The following is a 15,337-nucleotide window of genomic DNA, read 5'->3' as shown; positions in this document are numbered from 1 at the left end:
TCATCTCGAAGAAAAGTACGTAAGTTTTGACTATTTTTCTCGATGGTTGTATAGATAAAATTCAGATCTAAAGACTGCTCGTTTTATAAAAACAAGAGAGAGGCACCACTTTCTGACCTTCTCTTTTTTCTTTCTTTTTTCTTTTTTTGATAAAAAGAAAAAGTAAGGACTCATTGACACAATTCAAAGTCTCGGCGTGTATGAAATTAAGTGGCACGTGAAAGCATACCAACGCTGGTTGGATGTCGGGGTCAAGAGATTAAAGCCTCGTGTACGCTACGCTACCTATATGTGATGCGTCGAATTAAGCTAAGCCACGCTCGAGCGTTTACGCCTGTTCGAACATCTTTCTTCTTTTCGGTCTTATCCGCGCGATAGAATATCTTCTGGCATTTAATTAGGCATTATACGTGCTCGAGAATTTAATAAGCGTTTACTTAGCCCGCTCGTTTTCTGGAATATGGCTAGTCCGCGTGGAAATGCGAATAAACTATGCTTCGAGGAGATAATTATTCTAGTTTCAGTCGAAATCCGGTCTCGAGGTTCCTTTTTACGGGACATTGCCCTATCTAAGTTTGCTCGCCAAATACAATGGCAATGGGATTCGGCTGAATTCCTCCAGAACAAGTTCTTGCTTTCTCTGTGAAAGATTAACGTTAGCCGTGCATATCGTACTCGGACTTTCGCGTAGCAACCATGTTATCTGACGCTTCTTCTTCCAAGCTATTTCATATCGCTTTGCCTTTACGATTTGTTACTATATCGCGAGATTGCAATGTTATCAGTCGTACGTGATTAATTCAATGACGTTTCGTAGCTCTGTTTCGAACCTCGAATTTTTATATCAGTCGGAGGCATGTACCGATATGCAGAATCGATTGAAACGACGAAAGGTTTTTAGTTACCCTTAGACGTTGACACGGCTAAACGTAGTTATAGGTTTTTATAGTAACCTCGTTACGAACGAAGCGAAGAGAATCGTGATTTAGCGATGTAACGACGAAACTGCATTTCACGCGAGTAGAAATAAGGCACGATAATAATTAGTTAGGTAATAACGTCGCGTGCTGAACGAATGTTCTCCTATCTCGGTAAGTAATCGCGGATGTGCACCACATCCATTCGACGCAAACTATGATAATTCAGATGTTAATTAATGTCGAGTAACGCATAGACACTGATTTCGTTCCATCTTCCAATTGCCTCGTCGTTTTCTGAAATTCCTAATTAAGTATCTACTTCTCATTAGTATTCCAACAACTCCACTTAACGTGTATCCCTTTACTGAAAATCTTAATCGTAGATACGCTTTCTTCGCCCGCCAAAAACGCTCGTACCTCTGTCTATATCGTGAAAATCAACATGCTTCGTACAATTATCTACATCGCCGGTGGATAAATGGAGGCTGTAAAGAATTGACGGAGAGCAAATTGGGTTATGACGTAGTTACATTGTCATCCATAAAAGTCGACGAAGACGTCCGATACGGCAAAATCGCCGATAATGTTCTTAGCCTCGACATAAATGCCATGTCAATTATTGGCTAGCTCGACCCGATAATACTTCCGACAAAAGTCAGCCAGAACGTTGTTCCGTTCCCTAACGTTTACCCGACATTCCGTAAGGATCATTCACGTTAGCCGTTCATCTTTAACACGCTTCGACTGGACCGAAGCTGCGGGTTAAAGATCCTAATTTTTCCTTGCCAAGAAAGTATACGTCTCTCCTTGTTACTGCTTGAGTCTGCTTCGTTAGGATAATCGGTTTCTTTCCTCGGGCTCGAATAGAAAAAAGCGGTGACGTAACTGTAAAAGATAAGCTGACTCGTGGTATTTGTTGTCACACAGAAAATATTTTTAAAACGAGGTAAATCTAAAAAATTGTTAAGATATTGTTAGAACGTTTGGGAATTGCTGCTTCGTTCGATATCGTTAAACTAACGTGGATAGGAGAAACTATATATTCGATGTTATAAATGGAAAAAATGAAACGTATTGTAACTGTAACACAATCGTAAATTAAAGATTTAACCTTTCGATGCACATACTCGTGACATGGACAGTTATGAAAGTTGGAAAGGAAATATCGATGGAAGCTAATACGATTTACAGACAGAATCAAAGGAAACGTGGCACGCTTGGGAAATCCATTAAGATGTGTAACTTAATCGTTTTTCAGCTGGTTGACTCGGTGAAAGAGAAGAACTATATGGAAGACGTACAAGCGATACACCAGCCATGGCCAACGAGAAATCGTGCCCATTCTGGTTTGCCCACGTGTTCGTTTCGTTCGTTGACTCGTTTGATCGGTATAATCGGAAAAACAGTGTACTTTGTGATACGTTCTTATTCACAAGAACACAATTTAAACGATATGTTATTGTAATCTATTTCATTACTTACAGACAAGCGCATGATTCGCAAGATTTTTTATTTATATAGAAATTAATATCATTACACTTTCGAATAAACTATTCCCAAAATTGCGATGAATATTCAGCCGCGTGGCTATTCACGCAAAAACAGACTCGAAGTATGCATTGTACGAATGAAATATAATTTCAGTAAAACGATATAATCCGTACGAACACTAGCAGCATTTTCCAATAAGATTGCCGATAAGTTCTACGACTTAGACTCGCTGTTACATATTAAATTGCGAAATTCTTCGGATCGGAACGGGTTAGCGAGCGAGCTGTAACCCGTGCTATACACACGTCGAGTTGCGTAAAACATTATGCGGTTGCTTCGTTTCGAAGTAGATATACGTTGATGTAAATAGTAAAGGGGATTTACGACTTCCTAGTCAAAGGCGATAGAGAAAGTGGACGCGATCCGCAAGTCGACGGCGCAACTTACCGTTTATAGTCACCAGCCGTACTCTCGATACGTCTTAATGGCCATAACATCCACGACATATCGCCCTCTTCCGACTTCGATCGCGTTCGCCTTACGACTTTCAGTCCTCGGAATTACCAATGAGACGCTCAAGCTTCTACTAGTATTAACTCTTTCGCTATGAGGCTTTCAGACCGTCAAATATTACTATTATAATTAACAGACGGTGTGAGTAGCTCATCCTGTACATTGAATTGCATTAAATTAAAGAAAAGAAGAAAACAAGAAAGTTAATATAACACGCACTGATATGATACATATTGTATTAACAAAGGGAGTACACGAATAAATTTTGTATACAGGAGGAAGAAGGAACTTTGCATAGTGATAGATTTCCTCACCCTGTTTCCATATATACATAAATTATAGGAGCTGATACTCGATATTGTTGAAAATATTCATGAATCTTGATTAAAATTTCATTACCGTGGTAAAATAATCATGAGATCATGTAATCGTTCGTTTAATTCTCTGTAATATAGACTTGTGTTTATTTTCATCTGTATTTAACACGTTATAATTAATCGTATAAAGTATTTCAATGTTCATACGCGTATCATTTTCCTATTATCGGAAACCGTGTCGTTGTGAAGGCTAAAAATGCCTTCAGTTTCTAAAGCGCCATAGCGAGAACGATTTCTTAGAACAAGCGAGTCTAGTTTTTATTCTCAGTCGTTCGGTTTATTCCCTCGAACAAGTAATTGTAGACAGTTACTTGCGTTGGATGTTCGCGATGAAAAACGAAGATAGACACGCAAACGTATACATTCTACGACAAAGTGAGTCATTGGTACAAATACGAAAGTGTGCAGAAGGCATATTTGGCTGTTTTGCCTTGTAAAAACAAGGAAATCCACATTGAAAATATTTCCACTGTTTTAAAGCTATCCCTGGCACCGTGCCAATCTCGTTGACCACGGGATATCGGTAAAAACCAGATCGAACGTGAGTTGAAATCTGCCTGGTTTGTGTATCAAAGTCCAACAGGCTCAATGCGGAAATTTACTTATTCTCGCTTCTGTTTCCATACACTGTGAACTGATTCTAATGGCTCTAAATTTCAATCTTTCCAACGTTCTTCGTGAAATTTATTTCATTTGATCGACGAAAGCGGTGCGAGAGGTTATTTAGAAATCTTTTTCATTCTGTATAGTTGGAAAGGTTTTAGCGGAGAATACTTTTTAAATACTTTGCGGTACTTTATCGCTAAATTCGTTAAAAAGATACGTAATCCCACCTTTGCACGGTCGGTAGAAACTATAAGATCATAATAGCGGGATTATCGTGTCATCGTGAAGAAGTCGGAATAGAAGTAACACGCGTCGGGCTCTCGACGAAATTGATTCCGTAGAAAACTAAAGAAAGGAAGAAAAACAAGCCACTCGACGTTGTAACCTAGATTTTGAGTGCACTACGCGAACCGGAAGACACAAGCACCCGCGAGATCCTCCCCGCTCGAATACGATCGCAAGATCCTTTCCGGCTTTTCTGCTTCGCTTTTTGACCTTTTTTTCGTACGCGTTTCATCGTATTCAGCTCGAGAATTGCCGGACCGACTACTCTCTCTCTCTCCCTCTCTCTCTCCCTCTCTCTCTCTCCCTCTCTCTCTCTCTCTCTCCGGCGATCTTCTCAGGATTCTCCTTGCTCCCTTTTCCCATGTAAATCGTGCACCTAACCCAAACCAGACAACCGTTCGTGTTTCGCGGAACTCCGCGTCGTTTCGCTTCTTCGACTCGCTAGTGAAATTCGTCCCGAATTTCTCGAATGCTTTTCTCACGCCGTTCGTTTAGACTTTTGTGAATCCGACGATATATGTTTTTTATTTTATATGTTGAGAATTTATCTCAACGAAAGATTCAAGCTAACGCTTTTCGGTTAATGTTACTAAAGGCAATGCGCGAAAGTCGAGAGATGGCGAAGATCAAAATCGAAGGAAAACGCGAAAGAAAGGGTAGAATGGAATAGAAATTGGACGCACGATCAGCGCGCTCTGTGAACTTTATTAATTCTCAGCTTTCTAATTGGATTACTCTCGAATTAATTGGCACGATTAAACGGTCAAACTCGACATTACCGACGTCGACGAACTCACCCCCACTTTCCGATTTAAATACGCGGAAATTTATTACACGTCGTTTCGACATTGCTCGAGTTTTCTTCGTAGAGTCGCAGAAATCTCGTCATTCAACTCTGACCATCTCTTTACACAAGCTCGCAATTTTACGACGTTTCTTTAAATCGAACTGCATCGCAATAAAGGTTAAGATAAGATTGGGGATAATTTATTATTTGCCTTCAATATTAAACATTCGAATAAGCGCATCAAACGTCCGAACGACTCGTTAATTCTTACGAACTAAAGCGCCGAATAAAATTTTTATATCACGTTCCATTGATACTTGGGCACTCGCTTCCTCGATTATCGTCGTTTATCGATTGTTTACGAATTCTATAGCTTAATCGCGACAGATCGCGTAGACATTTATCGGCAATTCGGCAATATGTATTTAAGATATTTCTATATCGTTTGATCCGCCAAATCTGAAGCTTTCTTTCTAAATATTTTTATTTCGCAAGGCAGAGATACGTGTCGATATGAACATAACTTAACACGTTGAACTTTGGCCAACCAGCCGGAAGTTAACTTGGAAGATTACCAAAAGATAGTTTGTGAAGGGGGTGGGCGGCAGTCATCCTGGCGCCCGTACAACCCCATTTGACGATGACGAGAAAATAAAAACAAAGAAGAGAATGTAAGTTGCACGGATAGATTTGCATCGCAAGCGATTTCCTCTTGAACGCTTCTCATAAGCTGCTACACTTTTTTGCACCTTCCATGCTCCTCTTCTTACCAGTCCCTCGATTGACACAGTTATCAATTATCCATTTTCCATTTTCCTAGCACCCCATTCCCGTTAATTTATTGATCTCTAGATCAAGAAATTATATTATCTTTTGAAACGTGCTTTATATTCAAAATATGAAACCCATTCTTTCTCTTCCAATAAATATAATTTCTGGATATTTGAGTTGCCTTTAAATATCTATGTGCTGCCTGCTGGGTCGCGCTTCGGCAGAATGTAATTTGAATGCAAGAACGAGAGATACCTATAGTCGTTAAAGATACGAGCATGTCTCGCTTCAACAGGTGCAGAAGGTCATTCTCTACGTAACAAACCTGTACGTCATAAACTACAAATCTAATGAATATTTAACCAGTATCATATAAACTACAAAGTGCTACTGTCAGTAGGAACACTCAACTGTCGTGTTACTTAACTGCGTCACTTAATGCAACATCCTTTGGAGATCGAACCATCGATTGACGATAACTAATCCCTGCGAGAAAGCCTCTAGCCGCATATAATAGCGAGTCTATGCACTCGCGCGAACTTTCTATTTGGTTCTTTCGCAGATTCTTTTCGTTCATTGATTTTAGGAATCGTATACTAACGTAATCTCTCGTCCTTCTAAGAACGAGTTCGTCGAGAATATTAAGTTTGCAAGGAGGTTGTGTACTCGTGCGTTAGATGTGATCGATAACTGGTCTGCAAATTCTCTGCGCTAGGAAAATAATAATCGGCCTGCTGCAATAACGCGCTATTGGTGAAAGGTTGCTCGAGTAGCAGTAGCAGTACCGGTTCGATTCTTACGAATCACAGCTCTTGACATTTTTTTTTTCGATCGATTGTCTTATCGTACGTCGATGGTTAACCGCCTTGTCTGCCCGCTTTATGTTAGAATATTTTTAGAAAGTTGTTTGGATAATTCGAGATCCGATTGAAATTTTTTTAATTTACAACCGATAAAATGAGGTGTATGAAAGCCTAGGAACTCTTATTTCAGTGGTAATTTAGAACGACTATTGTACTAGTTGCGGATTAATAAGGAAACGATCATTTTCTAAATCATTTATCCTGAATCTTACGTCAACTTATTACACAGTCGCAACTTATTAATTCAGCCCGAGGCAACGTAATTGCTTACAGAGATCTAGAAACAACGTATTTCACGCTAATTTCGATGATGTTAAACCATTGTACTTCCATTTATCGCTCACTTCGCAAAACGCTGATAGTTTCTAACCATCCTTGAATGGAAGCAAAGTGGCAAATTGATGATCGTTGTTCGATCGTCTTGATGGAAGATCGTCGAAACGTGTCCTGATGGGATTCTCGACTCGGTTTGGATACCTCGGTCTATGAAGCTATTCGGTAGTGTGCTGATAGCCACGGTGGGGATTGTTCAGAGTCGCGTGACGCAACGGAGTACGAGTAAGTAGACAGGGAACATAGTGGTCAGACATCGTGGCGCTATGCTTCCAAACGAAATCTTACGCTTCGTTACACTTTACTCTACATTTTCGTCCTTCGATCGATCATCGCGCTCAGGCAAATATTTAATTTCCGTACAATCTTCGCGTAATATTCCCCTGTAATTTAGTAATTCGATGGAACATTTCATTCCGTAACATAGCATTTTTCCTAAATGTCACGAAATCGAACGATTTGGAAATTCAAAGACTTCTCATTTGGCTATTTTCACCTCCCGTAGATCATCTATTTCGAACTGGGCCGATCAGATGTTTCATTTGGATAGCTGCCAGTTTTCCTACGCTACTATATCTATAATAAGAATAGAATTATCAAGATGTTGCGATACATTAACTTTCCGATATAACAGCTGCGATCCGTTGAGTCATTTTGCACCGTTTTTGTGTAGGTTTTGGCTGGTTTTTGATCGTACGAAGGTCGTATGAAACATACTCGATTCTTAAATATCAGTCGATGTAGTCGATGTAAGTATACATTTTAGATGTACGTACATAGAAGAAGAAGAAAACCTTCTCATCCACGAATGGATTCGTTCCATCCATATGCAATGGATCGTCTCCTAGGATGTTAATTAATCCGAAAACGGGCGCAGTTCGATGTACGTGTTTGTATGTATGCGTGTCGTTCGATCGATAGAACTTCGTTTCGGAAGTTGGTGGTCCAGCGAGGATACACGCAAATGAGTTCCGAACCGAGTTATGGAGAATTCGAATTATTACCCCGAGATCGCATCGAACGCTGTGAATCCATCACGAACACAGCGTTGTCTAGAAACTTGTCGTCTTTTCCTTATCTTGCTTACCGTTTTACTTTTACTTCGGTAAATACTTCTTCGGATAATCAAAGCCAGAAAAAGAATATCGGATCCCTTTTATTATTTGTTCAATGTTTAATCCTTGACCAGAGAAGGCTGATCATAAATATTTTATCGTATGAAAAAATTCTCATACAATCGCTCAATTTATTACTCAAAGTTTGGTAGAATGACAAAAGTAAATATAACTTGGATTAGAAGAAACGTGAGACCAGAATGTGACCAGCCTTCGCTATTCGAGGATTAGATTTAGTTGTTGGAATGACTCGTAATGACAGATGATAAAACCTATCGAATCCAAAAAGGCTCGACTAGGCGTCCCCCGATTGGACACAATGTTCTCCAATTAATTCCGGAAGTCGAGCGCGCGCGTTTCAAAGCGATCGATGAACCATGACTCGAACAAAGAAGCCTCCCCCGTTTCGCCAACTATCCTCCAAAGATAATGCCACGAAACGCGAATCGCAACCCTTATCAACGACGCGCGAGCCGACAAACAATGGCGGCGGACAATGCCGGCGATCGATGACAACGAATTTCGTGGCTGTCGCTTTCTCCATCCAGTCGCCCCGTTTCTCGCGTTCCCAGCGTTCTCCGATGTTCCCGCTAATTAGTACCACCCCCTTCAAGCCCCGTTTTCGGTCCACTCATCGACGAGAACTCGGCTCTTCGAGCTTTTCCACGCTCGCTTTCCAACTTTTCGCTTACGATCGGCATTACGATCGATGATCTATCGTCAACGTGCGACGATATCCATAGCATATCGCGAAAGTATTAATATTCGATTTAATGTTATAATACTATTCGAACCGTTCAGAAGACACACTCCACACCCAACTCCATAAATTGAAACGCAGGAAAAAATGGTATTGTTGCAAACACTTGGAGTCCCATCCTCGTGAATATTTCAAAATTATCAATTGTCGCGATATTAAGTAGACTCTTGATTTTTTTTTTTTTTTTTGGCAGAAACACGGTGTATTTCTTATTTTCTTTTCTTTCTTTCTTTTTTGTTTTGTAAAAATTTTCGAAGAATTCGAATGCGATTAGGGGAACTTTCGCGTAAGATGATTCGAATTTGATACAGAGAAGGAATTCGTCTCGATCGATTTAAGCTTGTTCCACGCTGATCCAGGATTAATGCTTCTCCTCCAAGACGATCCCGAACACGACGAATTTCTCGCGAAATTCGTGGATGATCCATTTGTTATGACGTAGGATAGAGCAATCTGCCAAATAATTTCCCCATTAGTCGGTTAATTTGGATCGCGCCGACAAACATTCCAGGCTGCGTGGAATTTGCATGCTGCTCGTGTGAAATCTATTTCGACGTTCTTGAATTGCCAACCACCCTTTGAAAGGTTTATGTAGAAAGCTCTTCGCGCGTTTGTTTCTCGCGAACGTTTAGCGACTGCGAATACCTAGTTGCAAATCGTTTCAGTTTAATCGTTTTTCATTTCATTTAATCAAAGAAAAATCTGGCTGAAATGAATGGTAATCTATCGTGTTCTCCGATGGCTTCCAATTTTACATTTTACTCTTGAACCGTCTAAACGAAAAGACTTAAGTTGAAAAAAAGTGACGAGAAGCGATTCACCGGGCAGACATCGATTCGTTGCGATGATGGTCGTTCGAAAATGGAATCTCGTTGCAATTTTAACGCGATATCGACCGAGTCCGAACGCAGAACAATAGACCGCGTACGAGACCAGCCTGAAGCATTGCCTAGAAAGGTTCCTCTCGGTAACAATTTTCTCTTCTTCCCCCTCGTCTTCGTCGCCCTTTTTCCCACCTACTCGAACGCTCTATCTTTCTACATCAATCTTCCTCTCTCTATCCTCGCTAACGGTATCCATAATCTTCTTTGTCGTCCTATTCTACTTTGTCTTTTCTCTTCTACGTTTCCTTTCTCTTTTTCGATGCGTCCACCCTTCTCTTTTAGTCTGTCGGTTCTTTATGCTCGGCTACTGCGACTCTCTTCGCGCGATTCTTCTCCGTTATTCTCCACCCCTTTGCCCGGTCTCCGCGTGTGTTTCAACGATACAGAGAATCCTCCCCTGTGTTTCTGTCGTCGGCTCGGTTCACGGTGGACCCGCTAACTGAGCATAATAAAGCGATCCATCCAGCCCTCGTATCTGCCTATTTATCTTGCTCAGCCGGCTTTTTCCGAGGACGTAGCCGGCAGACAATCAGGTAGCCGCGCGATAATGATACACGCAACAAGGACGAAGTTGAGCTTACACGTGTAACAACTCTTTCCCGGCTAGCTATTGGTTCGGCTGGTTAAAAGCTCCCCGGCTCGGGGGAAAAAGAAACGACGCGATTTGAAAGCGAGAAAATAGCGGCCGTCGGAGAAGGAACGACTCTAAAACGTACGGAGAACGGGGCAAAACGCGAGATAAAAACCGGCCCTTGGAAAAGAAAGGAACGCGGAGTCGGTGGAGAAAGGGAGAAGGAAACGGGTGGTGGAAAAATAAAAGTAGGTGAGGGAACGAAGGAATAGAGAGAGAGAGAGAGAGAGAGAGAGAAAGAGAGAGAGAGAGGAAGAAATCCACCGATACGGAGGAAAAGGGAGAAACCGGGTGAAAGAGTCTGGTAGGAATCCATTAACGAGTGCCGTTTTCATACCTCTTCTATGCCATCGCTCTCTCTCTCTCTCTTTCTCTCTTTCTTTCTCGTTTTCGTTCTCGTTCTCCAGTTGCCCCCGCCTCCCTTACCTCGTCTCTTTTGCTGTCTGAAAGAGCACCTACCAGCACAATAGATCGTTCATTACCGATACCGGGTGCCGGTGCGACGCAGACCCAGTCGAAAGTAGAAAGATAATAATGCGAGAAAGGAAGAGCGTGGAAGGCGCGAGTTCTCGTCGCGGCTGTATGCCACCCCTCCGCGAGTATCTCCCAACGACGCTTTAAGTGCTAAATGGAAAATGTATCGCGGACATCCCTTCTAACTATACCCGTCAATTTTCTTCTCTTCTCTCTAACGAGCATCCATGAAACCTTTCCTCACGAATCAGCGAGAATTCCGCGTCCTAGGTCGTTGTCCATGAGGGCAGTACTTTTAACCGAAAATCTTGCAAACATCGTGCTAATAACGGTTTTAAAAGATTTTTCGCTTTTTAGAAGCTTAATGGGTCGTTTTGCTTCCGTTTCAGCAACGCAACGGAGCCGTGAACAGTCTCGGTAGTGACAGGACAGACAGGATACAGCCGCGTCCACCGATGGCGGCCGCGAGCTTTCCGCCAAACTTCTCGAACGTCGGCATATTGGAGAACTGGTAAGTGATTGTGTCACAGCTTGTCACGCTTTCGAATTATTACTAGAAGCCTCTTAAAAGTCTCGAAAGCTTCGTTAAGACTAGAGGTTGCCACGAGGCTAGAGCAGAAATTCGTGCAGGCGCCTCGATACCATTTTCTTCTCTCAATTTTTTCCAAATTGCGAAATTTAGGTTAATCCGTTGATAGAAAATTGACAGGAAATAAATGGTCGAACGATTATATCAAAGATTTAAATAGTAAGTTCGCGCCGCTTATCTCTTCAGTATTTATAAGCTTTCAACTTTCGTATTATTTTCATTTTCCTTAAATTACCAAATCGATATGAAACCTTCAGAACTTTAATAAATGCCTTTTAAATCGATAAACCGTTTCTTTCATTTGATTCGTTATGAATTTTATATTTTCGCGTCTACTCAACTAACGATATCCACCAATGGCACCACGCTGTTGGAGTTAACTATTCGTGCACGATAAATTATTTCCTTTACTTTTCACGTATTCGATTATCGAATTTTCTTACAGGATAACGCAATTGGACAATGGCGAAAAATCACGATACGTGAATTTATTTCTCTAAAACGGCATCTGTAGACTAAATTTCATTGCATAAGATTAATCGTCTCGCACGTTTATCGTTTTGTGCCTATAAAACAGCCAAAGAGTGCATATATACACATCGCAGCACGAGTATATCGAACGACCTAATATTTCCACTGTAGTTAACAGGGGATAATAACCGAGGCGGCTGCACGCGCTACCAACGTCTAACCGAACCCGTAGTGTCCCATTGAAAGCTTCGTTTGAGCATTAAATATCTATTCGTAGTGCATGCTGTTTGTGTATGACACAAGCGTCAATTAGAATCAACGAAGACGTACATGTTCGCGATGGAATACTTCGCTCGTCGAAAGTCTCTTTGTGCCGCGTCCTTAGCCGATACTTCTTCACGCTCGTTACGCTTTTCGATAACGATTACGTTTCGCGCTTTGAAAGGAACGTTGATCTCGAAAATTTGAAACTTGCGAAATTCTGGTTAGGTGTGTTCGACTCTGAAGGAGGCTTCGCAATCAACTTTGCCGTGGTTTCTTGATTAAATATCGCAAAGTGGATTAGACGCGGCGCTTTTTAAATGAGATCTTCTCGTCTTAACACTGAGACTACCGAGGGCTGAAATAGAAGCGAATAAACAAGGTTTTATCCATATACTTGAGAAAGAATCGGTCGAATGCAGAAAGATACATCGTCGCGAATAGAAACTTCCGTCGACAATTATTAATTTAAAAGTTTATAAATACATCGTGATAGTTCTAGCGCCTGTTGAGTTCTAGAAAGGATTATGAATCGTCTATGTTCTCGCGCGTGTTAAAAAAAGCGGCAGAGGATAATATTATGGGAATAATACTCGAGTATTCGCGTTTAAATCGAAATTTAAACGATTCGTCTTGGCGTGCTACTTTTGAACAGCGGCCATTGTCAACCAAATCCGCACATCGCGAAGACTGAATCCACCTTAAAAGTCGTCTGGCGCACGGAGAAAGGACGAAAGCGTCAGAGGAGGCATAATGGGACAAAGAAAGCGGCAACGGGCCATTGTTGCGTGCAACGAAAAGCCCGAAATATACTTCAAAGAAAACGAAATACATTCGAAGCGCGGTTATTGGTACGGTGAATTTCAGATTTCAACGAGCTTGCGGGTATCCCGCAGCCTTTCTATGAAAGTGTTTTAACTCTTGCAGAAAGGCTGTAGGATACCCGCAAGCTCGCTGAAATCTGAGATTCGCCGTACCAGTGCTCCGAATGTATTTCGAGTTAAAACACTTTGGAGATTTCTCATGACGATAACCGTCGTTGAGATCCTTTCGTCATAAGTTGAACGCGTCGCTGGCTCTCCGTGCTTGCTCCTTGTCAAGGTAATTCAGAAGCAATTTCATTAGAAGATGAAACAACGAGAGATTGGCGAGCAGATTTCTCGAGCGTTATTAATGGTCCCCGTGTGCACCGACGACGGAATTGCCGTGGCGCGTTCGCACTCTCGCTGTTGATATCGCGAACAAAGTGGCACGGACAATACGTGATTGTCGTTAACCTTCAGACAACGTGACATAGGCGAAAGGTCAGACGAATCGCGTAGGTTTGGTCAGAGTAGCTAAAAAGTAGGTCTACTCTCTCGCGCGCAGTTCTGATTAAAACTTAGAAGAAGGGAGGGGAGCACGTTGTAATTTTACAGCCGCGACCGTCCCTTTTTTTCGCGCTCCGTCGACAGTCAGGAAGTCGCGATTAACTCTTTCTTCGCGAACTTCCTTTATTACCGAGCGAAGGGTACGGAGATTCCGTGGATCGAACGAGGGAAAGATAATCGAGCTTTGTGACTACGATGCGCTACGATCTCCAAGATGATGACTTGCCCTGTTTACTACGATCCACTCGTCGTATTAATGGCACCCATGACTTAAGCTCTCTATGATCGGTTACTTTCTCTCGTCGATCGTTAGATTCGAGCTAAACGAAACTCTACCACTCGTTAGTTTCTTCTGGACTACCCACACGGCTGAATTGCATCAAAATTGCACACCAGAATCGTTAACGTTAATGCAATCGATGGGTATGAGTGATGTACGAAGAACGCGAGGAGTACACAATGGCGATCTAAGTATTTCTCTCGTTTTCCAACATGCAACGTTCCTCTATTTTTCTAAAGCTATTAATTCAATAGGTCGAGCTGGAGCTCCGAGTGTGCCGAGGCTTATACCTATTACTGCAAATCAACGAAAATATCCGCTACCGGCTCTCTACAACTACCAAGGAGTTGGCGAGTTGGCTAAATCGCGGTGTCAGCTTTTCATTGTATCATTCACCGCTGGGTATTCAGATCCTACGGTTGATTGCTCTAACGCTTAGTCGAAATAATTCCATAGAGGAAATAAACAGATAGAGGTGTAAGATTTTATGAGTAGTTTCACGAATTATATCAAGTTTTGGATTCTTTATATTCTGATCACGTCACGAGGACGATGGATATTTTTCTTGATCGTTCTCTTTGTGCGTGAGCGCAATTACTTCTAAAATTCGACACGGGAGATCAGGCATCGATCATTCGGGAAGAGATTAATGGCGTTCGTCCCAAGGAAAGACGTGCGCGCTATCTGCTCCGATAATTCGGATTGGATTCGATGGTTATTCCTACCATAATTCCCTGTTAAGCGAATATAATAATGGTGCAATTAACCGTAATTAAACGTATGTCGAGGAAAGCGTGACTAGACATCGGTTTGTTAAGTTGGCGCACACCTGTGACGCTTACTATTTTTAATGGTTCATTGAAGTAGGAAGAAGATGTTCCAAGTGACGGGCGTCATCGGGTTGACTGGCGTGGTGTTAATTTATTTCATGAGCGAAACACACGTACAGTGTCAGGTGCAGGGACACCCACGCGGTGTAAATTCGGCGACTGGAATAACGTGGGTGGCATTCTGACTTAGCTAATGCCAACCAGAACCGTAACCTATTGTCGTTGGCTATTTAACAGCGTTAAAAAAGGATTTGAAAGTTTAAAGAGTTAGAGTGGGTGTAGACAGGGGTCAGAATCGTCTGATCGTCGTAGATCATAGAAGCGATGCTTGCGTTTTAATACGTGGCGTTTTAAAAATTGGCGCTATGTGAAATAGAGACGAACCGATGAATTCGAAATTACTGGAGATCCTTCGAATTTTTTGAAACCGAATGGTTAGGAACCGCTCGTCGTATATTCTATTTGCACGCGATATGATCGGTGAATACTCCGCGGCGTTTCTACGTCACGCTGCCATTATCGTGAATATTGGAGGATGCGCGCGACCGTAATCCTTCAGAAGCGGCTCAGCTTTCGCAAATGGAGCGTTCGCGGCTATAACGATAGGCTTTGCCGATGCTTTCAAGATATGGGACACCGGCTGCTTTTCCACGACTTCGCTAATTTAGTGGGAAATCCAGTCATACCGCAACCGATACGACGAATTTAGTCGAGAAACTCTGACAA

General features: G+C 41.9%; 1 protein-coding gene across 7 annotated transcripts in view; it reads left to right on the top strand.

Annotated features, from left to right (window-relative positions):
* LOC117215819 (RNA-binding protein Musashi homolog 2) overlaps positions 1-15,337 on the top strand; it is a 123,381-nt gene that overhangs the window by 45,880 nt on the left and 62,164 nt on the right. For all 7 annotated transcript variants that reach the window (XM_033462310.1, XM_033462308.1, XM_033462304.1 and 4 more), the window contains one exon: positions 11,200-11,321. Coding sequence is in view for 5 of the 7 variants with exons in the window: in XM_033462304.1 (XP_033318195.1) it covers positions 11,266-11,321 (56 nt within the window). In the remaining 2 variants the exon portion in view is untranslated. The remainder of the gene's footprint in view (positions 1-11,199; positions 11,322-15,337) is intronic.

Source organism: Bombus bifarius, unplaced genomic scaffold (assembly GCF_011952205.1).
Source record: "Bombus bifarius isolate JDL3187 unplaced genomic scaffold, Bbif_JDL3187 scf7180000009825, whole genome shotgun sequence".
NCBI lineage: Eukaryota > Metazoa > Arthropoda > Insecta > Hymenoptera > Apidae > Bombus > Bombus bifarius.
This window is presented reverse-complemented; position numbering and strand designations above follow the sequence as displayed.